We start from the raw sequence: 8,854 nt of genomic DNA, 5'->3' as shown, positions 1-8,854 counted from the left end.
CTCACCTTATTGCATTGGTCTAGAACCAAACCTGCACTATCTCTGGGGTATGCTTATACTGTTTTTCAGACTCTCTAGACTATTTATGTAGTGTAACGCAGTCTTCCTTATCCACTCTCTTCGTATAAGCAAGTTGGCATCCTTGCCTGGCTACACTAAAGTGCATTCAGAATTATATACCTATTTAGGTTACATTCTTCCCTAGGAGAGAGGGTGTAAGCTGTGCTCTGCCAGATTCTTGTCTGTAAAAGGTGACCTTGAAAGGTCCTGCAGAAAGTGGCCTCTTAAATCCTAGGTGCTTCATCTCAGCTGTGCCTGCTCACAAAGTAGGCTTCGTGCCATGGACTCTGGCACTTTTCAAGCATTGTTGCATAGGGAAGAGACAATGTTTAACTACGGCCATCACCTGCTCTCAGATAAGGTAAGGGATGTCAGAAGCTGGGATTGTAAATGATGTGGTATATTCTGAGGGCAGAAATCAATTTCTGTGGAACTGGAACACCTGCCTCATTTAAGGCTACCGTACGACATGGTTTCACAAGTGTTCAGGAAACTTCATTTACTTTACAAGACTCAGTTAATTCTTGAGTTCCCTCCCTTGGGTAAAACAGGATTGCAGCTATAGTTAAGGCTTCAGTGGCAGTTCCTTGTGTGACAAGAAATGGAATCAAGAAAAGATCTTCAAAGATGCACATGAAATGGACATTCAGACACTGGTTTTGGGAAACAGTCGCAGTGTTCCTCCTCTCCCTGGCAGGTATCAGTGGCCATCAGAGCCACCTTTTATCTCACACACCCTCCCATAGTGTCAGGCCCTGCACACAGAGGTCATATTCTCAGGGTGGCATAAACCATCTTTCAAACAGGCAGTGAAAAGACATCTTAATGGGGGAAATGAGTCATCCTGGGAGCTAGGAGGAGGATGGGTATACCTTGATAATGGCGTGTTTAATAGCAAGGTTCTCTACTCTTACGGCTGCCTCAGTGCACCATACAGCCCCTGGGTGCTCTGATGGCCCACCGTCCACTGACTACACACCCTTCAGATTCAATTAATGATGGTGCCCAGGCCACCCACCAAGCACATTTCCAATTTAAGCGGTCTCCAGCTCTCCCCGCCCCACCACCCACTTCTCTCCTCCACCTTCCCTTTCTTCTCTGTGGAGGTTAACTAGTTGACTATTTATTAATCCTTCTGTTAATGAAGATTCCAGCCTCACTCCATGCCCTTACACTGAAATCTGTAAGGATCTGTGAGCTTGACGGGGAAAAATTAGAAAGCAGCTAGCAAAACTTTCCTGAAGGATAGAAACACCCCAAGTCTAAAAATTATCTGAAGAGGATGGATTCCACACCATGGAATCCCCTTTTCTCCTTACCTCCAGCTCCCTGTGATGAAAGATTGGTAACCTTAGGAATACATGACAAATTCTGTAACAATTAGGTTTCTTCCCGAGAACTCCAGGGGATGCAGGAGTAACTCTGTGGTGGCGGGCGGGGGTGGGGGACAGGTTCCTAGAACCCCTAGACTCTTCCTTTGGCCACCTGGTCCCAGGTTGCTGCGTCCCCTGGCCGCGCGCTTAGGGCAGCGCCGCGCCCCGGCGGTGGTGTGACTGGGAGGGGTGTGACTGAGAGCCCCCAGCGCGCGCCCGTCCCCACCCCCGCACCCCGTGCCCGCCCGCGCAGCGTGACTGGCCACAGCAGCAGACCCGGCTCCGGGAGGCGCAGAGCGCGGCGCGCTGAGCCGAAGAGGCAAGCGGGCTGCTGCCTTGCGTCCGCCGCGCTGTCCGCCCTCCTCCGCTCCCTCCGCCCTCCTCTGGTGGCCGCGCTGCCTGGGAGCCGGGAAAGCCGCTGCTCCAAGCCCGCAGCTCCGGCGCGGGGACCAGCAGCGAGGCGGGGGCGGCGAGAGCGCGGAGACCACAGGCCCCGGGGACAGGCGGAGGGGGGCTCTGGCCTGGGCAGGCAGAGCTGAGCGTGGGAGTGTTTGCGGGTGAGATCCAGGGCTGCACCCGTGTTCTGCGCGGAGCCCGTCAACCCCAGCCCAGGTCGCCGCAGCCCGGGAACCTCCCCACCCGCGCCCCAAGGCACGCGCGGCACAGCCATGAACACCAACGATGCCAAGGAGTATCTGGCCCGCAGGGAAATCCCTCAGCTTTTCGAGGTAGGGGGCTAAGGCTGGCAGGCGGCCGGGAGGATCGGGGAAAGGCATCTCTGGGGCTCCAGGGTTGGGGGGAGGAAGCCGCGCCCCGTCCCACCTTGCTGGCTCGGGGCACAGAAGTGAAGGGGGGTGCAGAAGCTCGCTCTCCCGCTTGCCCGGGGTCGTCGCCGTTCCAGCGGGTTGCCGGGATCCTTGTCCGCTGGCTGGGCTCAGAAGCCCGCATCTCACTGATCAAGTTTCAGTCTTCCAGCGGAGCTCTGGAAGCAGGTTGCCCTCGGCGTACCCCTCGGATGTGGAGGGTGGGCTGCTGGCAGCCGTCGGCCCCACTCTTCTGGGGGTTAGGCCAGGCCAAGGCGGGTGCGCTGGCGCTCGGGAGCGAGCAAGGACTTCAAACGTAGGGGTCGAGAGCCCTAGCCCCTCCGCACGCCGCGGGGTCAGGACCCCGCGGTGAAGGGGAAGTGTGGACGCAAGCAGCTCGGAGAAAAGGGATGAAGATGCAAAACGCAAATCCAAACCCGTCGAGTGCAGCACTACCTCCCGGGTGGCAGGCACCCAGCGCTGCTATGCGCTTTCGGTGAATGAACTCCTGAGCACGTTTTCCGTTGCCTTGGAAGAGATCATTCTCTTTGCTCGCCTCTCCGGCTGTAGCTTTCGCCTGCCTTCTCCAGCCCACCTAGAGAAACCAAGTCGCAGAGGGAGCTGCAAGGCGGGCGTGACTCCTGTTGCTCTGTCTTCGGACCGCATCACAACATCATCTCCACCAAGGACCCCGGGGGATAAGGACCACTTTGGGAATGTGGGAGAGGAGGCTTGAGGGATGAACTAAAGGAACCTTGGTTAGTTCTAAACCTCAGCGTACATCGCGGAGTCTTTTGCTTCCTTTTCTTCTCTCCATATTTGCATTTTGAAATCTTCCTGAATTCTGTGTGCTTTTTCTTTGGTTAAAAAAAAAAAAAAAATGGAAGGGAGCCAAGCTTCATAGATGGAGCCCCGAAAGGAGAAATTCCATACTATCAACCTGGCCCCCCATTTCTGAAAGATAATAGACTGTAGACTGATCCAATAAACCAAAGGTCATGAGTCCTTTCTCCTGTTGGGGGTGGGGGGGGTGATCTGTTCTGCTAAAAGGAGTTTTAAAACACCATTTGGAAAAAGAATTTTATGCCCGTTTTTCCCAACTTTTCATTAAAATGGGCCACCATAATTGCAGATCTTCATTTTTATCTCACCTCTGTAAGCCACCAGTTTCAGGTTGGGCTGAGGCCAAGATTTCCAGGTAAACCACACACTGAGCACAAGCCTCGTGTGTGATACCCAAACCTAGCAAGTGTGTTACTGAGGCTTGAAAAGAATCAGAAGGTGTTGCATAAGGACAGGTCCTAGGAGGTAGGTAGGATTCTTAAAGAGTTTTTTCTTTTCTTTTCTTTTCTTTTCTTTTCTTTTCTTTTCTTTTCTTTTCCTTTTTAATTTTCAAAGAGTAAACACAGAGATGAAGAGCTGAAGGTTTTTGTTATAAATACTACTACTGAGATCAATTTCATTTCTGTGCTTCTAAAAGAATAATTAGAAACATCTGCAGGACTGTCTCCTTATGGCAAAGTGCTGCTCAATAGTATGTCTATTTTCTTTATAAATACCGGTACTGTTTTTCTCTTTGGTAACCACAGAGATTTTTGATAGTTTGTTCATGAAAATCTACACTGTGTGATGCAAACACAATGGCAGGGGTTTTTGTTCAGGTATTATGCTTTTTGTTTTGTTTTTCTGCATGTGGATGGGATATTTTAAAATAGTGCCCACCCAGAGAAGGAAGTCCATTCCTTTAGGTGAAATGCAGTAACACAATGTACTTAAGTACAATCTTGGACAATTGGAAGATGGAAGATTACTGTGGTGACCTGCAGAGGCTCCAGAGGCTCCGTCCTTCCAGTAAGAATCTATGCTTTACCAGCACAAGATGGAAGTAAAACCTGGCAGCTCTCCATGTGATAAGTGTAGACAGCAAAACCAAATGCTTTGGTTCCAAACTGGATTTTCTCCGTCAAATCACAGTATTGGTATGCAAAGTTTCTAAGTATACAGAGTTTATCAATTAGGTATCTATCAAACCAAAAATACTGCTTCAGCTGTAGATTTTAGATTAAGTAATTGCTATTGAATCAATATACTGTGAAACAACTACATGTATCTGAGTCAGATTTGCTTAGGGAGGCTGGAAATATATATTTTCCAGTAAAAAAAAAAATATCATTGAGTATGTTCACTCTTTTTAGGCTGTAATAGGGATTTTAAAAAGAGACCTTGAGTGATTCCTATTGTAGTTGGATTATGTATGGGGTACAGATAATCTAGCATTTTCTTTTTATCCCATATCATATTTTTGCAAGATATATAGAGAGGAATATGTGAGTTTTGGAATCAAAAGCATTGATTTGGGAGACACCTGGGTGGCTCAGTGGGCTAAGCATCTGACTCTTGATGTCAGCTCAGCTCATGATCTCACGGTTCGTGAGATCCAGCCCCACGTTGGACTCTGTGCACACAGTGTGGAGCCTGCTTGGGATTCTCTCTCTCTCTCTCTCTCTCTCTCTCTCTCTCTCTCTTTCTCTCTCTCTCTCCCTCTCTCTGCCTCTCCCTGACTCTCTCTCTCAAAAAAAAAATAAAGAAACTTAAAAAAAATATTGAGTTGGAATCCTGGGCCTACAGGTCTCTAGCTGAACAACCTTGATCAACTCACTAATATCTCTATGTCATGGTTTCCTAATCTATAAAATGGGGATAATAATACCACACAAAGTTGAGAGTGCACTGGGGAAACTAAGGCATACAAAGACAGAGTAAGCACTGCCACAGTTAACTATATTAACAGAGCAATGTCAGGAGTGAAACACAATGTGTGTGTTTGTGTGTCTGTGTGTCTGTGTGTCTATGTGTATATAACACAGATCATGACACAAAAACTGAATGTGAATGCCCAGATTAGATTTTCCTCTCCTTCTGCTGTGGAGCTTCTCAGAACATTCTAACTCACACTATTTGGGATTTGAGAGAACAAATATACCTGGGAAGAACTGCCTACCACTTGGAGCAAATTGCACAAGAATAACCTGAAAATAAAATACTGTATTTAGCAAAGATGTCAGCCTTTCAAAGGATGTGTGTGTTGTGCATTAATAATGTATATTGGTGATAATAATCCTCTATGTTTTTTTTCCATGAAATACTGTAAAGGAAAATATTTTACACATCAGTCCAGTTCCCAGGAGTCAGCATTTCCAAATTTGTAGCATTTTTAGAAATGAGTACATGTGGAATATTGGACACCAGGTTTTTCCTCTGTAATGTCAATGGATATGGTGGTGACTTATTATAGATCAAATAATAAAGCTTGGGGCTATGGTTTGAATACATTTTTTTTTCCTAGTTACAAAACAGTCCAATATGTACCTACCATGTGCCAGAGACAGTGTCAGGGGCTAGAGATTGAAAAATAAAAGAGACCTACACTGTGTTGTTGAAGAGTTTACAGTTTGGAATATGAGACCAACACATCGACTAATGGTTTTAGTATAAATGACAGGCAAGATGTTTTTTTCTGGGTAATATGGAATGCAAAGGAAGAGGTCCACAACCCAAACTGGGAGCTTAGGGGAGACTTCCTGGTAACAATAATATTAACTAAAATCACCAATATTTATTGGGTATTCACTATGTGCCAGGCCCTTAATATGTACTTTACAAATATTAATTTTTTTAATCCTTAAAAAACTCTCTGAAGTGGGTATTAGTACTCCTATTTTACAAATGAAGAAACTGAGGCTTGGAGCCTTTAAGAATGGGTAGGAATGGAGCACCAGGGTGGCTTAGTTGGGTAAGCATCCAACTCTTGATCTCAGCTCGGGTCTTTGATCTCAGCTCAGGTCCTGATCTCAGGGTTTTAAGTTCAAGCCCTGTGTTGAGCTCCATGCTGGGCATGAATCCCACTTTAAAAAAAAGTTGGGTAGAAATAAGATGAATAATGACTGGAGCATTTTTACACACTGCACTTTATCTGACTTTGATAGGGTGCCTCCATTTTAAACTGTGTAGTTGCCTGAATTGTTTAAAAGGCAGAAAATGCTGAGCTAAAAGTTAATTGGTCAAGAATTTAGGGGTTATCTTAATTACTCAATCAAATCGTGTTCATTAAAAGAAAATGCAAAGAACAAAAACAACCCAGAATTTAACAGTGAGACATACACTATTTTAACAAAGGTAGTTTGAAAGCATATTTTATGTGGGCATATTTTATTGTTGTATTTCAGAGCCTTTTGAATGGACTGATGTGTTCTAAGCCTGAAGACCCAGTAGAGTACTTGGAAAGTTGTTTAAAGAAAGTCAAGGAATTAGGCGGCTGCGACAAGGTGAAGTGGGATACATTTGTCAGCCAGGAAAAGAAGACCTTACCTCCGCTCAATGGAGGACAATCACGGAGATCCTTTCTAAGAAATGGTAATGTATATGTAGAATAATAGTTTACAGTTACAGCAGTTCTCTTTAAAACATACCATATAGACTGTAGGCACTTATTTAATTTATTACGTTTCTAAAAACCTGGAAAGATACTTGGCCCTGGAACATGATTACTCTCTCTCTGCTCCTAATTCTAATCGCCTCTGTGATAAGATGAACAAAATCACATACCACTGTCCAGCACTTCCCTAAAAGCTTAATGAAATTGTATACTTCTGCCTTCAATATTTTGCAAAATGAATTGCATTATCGAACTGAATTTTTCTTAACATTGCAAATAAGATTTTCCCAAATAAATGGATAGACAAAACAGTTATTCTGTAACAATTCAACATTTTTTTATTAGCTGGGAAGAGCTTGGAATAATGTGTTTCCTAACTCAGAGTTCATATTAATGCATCCGCATAAATGCATGTTAAGTTTATACTAGTTAATCCAACAAGTATTTTTTATGCAGCTATTGAATTCAATACATTAGACTAGGCATTTAGCTGCTATAAAAGAAGTAGAAGACATGAACTTGTCTAGCAATTTTAGGAATAGTTTGGAACTAAGAATTAGAGTTCACTAGAGGAGGTTCATAGTGTATTCTGATAGCTTTCTGAAATACATGCTTATCAAAATTAGTGGTTCAACATCAGCCAACCAGCCTTTAGACTCTGGATGAAATCGAGAAGTATAATAGTATGTGTAAAGTGGAATTTAGTTTCCAATCAAGGAAAACTAAATTTATTCTTTCCCAGTGGCCAAGATCATTACATTTTCAAAATTTGCACCATTTTCAAAAATTGTGCCATGAAAAGTTTTAGCCAGACAGACAGAATTTGAAGTATTTGTAATACAAGTATTATAGTGTTTGTAGTAAATACAAAAGGGAGATAAGCCTTAGTTTGTTTTATTTACATGGGTCACTTAGATTTTATTTGCATGTAGTGTGGGGAAAAGACATAGTGTGTTAATTTTTAAGAAACACACTCAGAGAGGTGCCTGGGTGCCTCAGTCAGTTAAATGTCTGACTCGGTCATGATCTCGTAGTTCGTGGGTTTGAGCCCTACGTCGGGCTCTGTGCTGACAGCTCAGAGCCCGGAGCCTGCTTGGGATTCTGTCTCCCCCGCTCTCTCTGCCCCTCCCCCACTCATGCTCTGTCTCCATCTCTCTCTCAAAAAATGAATAAACATTTTTTAAAAATTTAAAAAAAAAGAAAGAAACATACAGAAAGGGTAAGCAGAAACAACATTTTTTCAGAGACATCTTCATGCAGGAATCATCACTTGGTCATGTAGGCCTGAGTGTTAAGTGCCAGTTACCACTGGGGCACACCACTTAGTAAATTTCTGCTTCAGTGAACAAAATGATGTTTTCATGGGCTTGAAGTGTTCATATACTTTCCCAAGACAGCTAACTTACTTCCCAGGGTGGTGTTGTACTGGTGGAACCTGGCTCAATCTTAAATACATGCCCCATGCCCTTGTTAAATCAAGTGAGATAAGTTTAGGGAGCCGCTTTAAGGTTTAGCCTTAAAGCACTAACAAACCTCAGGTATTACTGGATTTAGTCTAAAATATTCTTGCCTTTTAAAATTTAAATCTAACAGCATATAACATTCCCTTAATAAAAAAGTGGCTCTCAGCCTGGGTGTACAAAGTGACTGTTTTGCAACAAAATGAAGCCTGAATGCTTCTATTTTATACTTACTTGACTTGATGATACATAGAAGCCAGGCAGACCAAGTGTGTAATAGGGAACAGTGGGGACTGTGGTCAAATTAGAACAGTCATTGTCTAAAGGCAGTCATGTACAAATTTTGGGAAAATGTTTAGCTGAACAAAACCCATCTATGAGGCTATATTGGGCACACAAATGACAAGTTGGAGCTCCTGATTTAGCAGGATAAGCTTAAACAGGAATGGAAAATGTGGATTTAACTTTAATTAGAATTAAAATTGTTTGTTAATTTTAGAATCTCTGTACTTAATAATACTTTACCAGAATTCCTACTCAGAGATCTTTTAATTAATCATCAAATAGAACCTTTCAATGTATTATGATGACAAGAATGTCTTATTACCTTCCTGTATCTGGGACACATGCTAAAAGACAGAAAATGGTTTCTAAATAGACTTTTCTGTAATAAAATTTATTTTATCAAATGGTTTACACACTTGTGCTATGTAAGTTTTAGCT

At 43.6% G+C, this 8,854-nt stretch overlaps 1 protein-coding gene across 1 annotated transcript in view; it reads left to right on the top strand.

Moving 5' to 3' along the window:
- The first annotated feature begins 2,101 nt into the window (after positions 1 to 2,101).
- The window catches only part of AK5 (adenylate kinase 5), a 258,512-nt gene continuing 251,759 nt past the window's right edge, over positions 2,102 to 8,854 (top strand). Inside the window, exons 1-2 of the mRNA XM_047083085.1 lie at positions 2,102 to 2,161; positions 6,463 to 6,649. Of these exons, the coding sequence (XP_046939041.1) occupies positions 2,102 to 2,161; positions 6,463 to 6,649 (247 nt within the window). The remainder of the gene's footprint in view (positions 2,162 to 6,462; positions 6,650 to 8,854) is intronic.

This window comes from Lynx rufus, unplaced genomic scaffold (assembly GCF_022079265.1).
Source record: "Lynx rufus isolate CCGP_SWC_20201006 ecotype Redwood Valley unplaced genomic scaffold, mLynRuf1.p SCAF_2, whole genome shotgun sequence".
Lineage (NCBI taxonomy): Eukaryota > Metazoa > Chordata > Mammalia > Carnivora > Felidae > Lynx > Lynx rufus.
The sequence above is the reverse complement of the archived record's forward strand: the minus strand, read 5'-3'. Positions and strand labels throughout refer to the sequence as shown.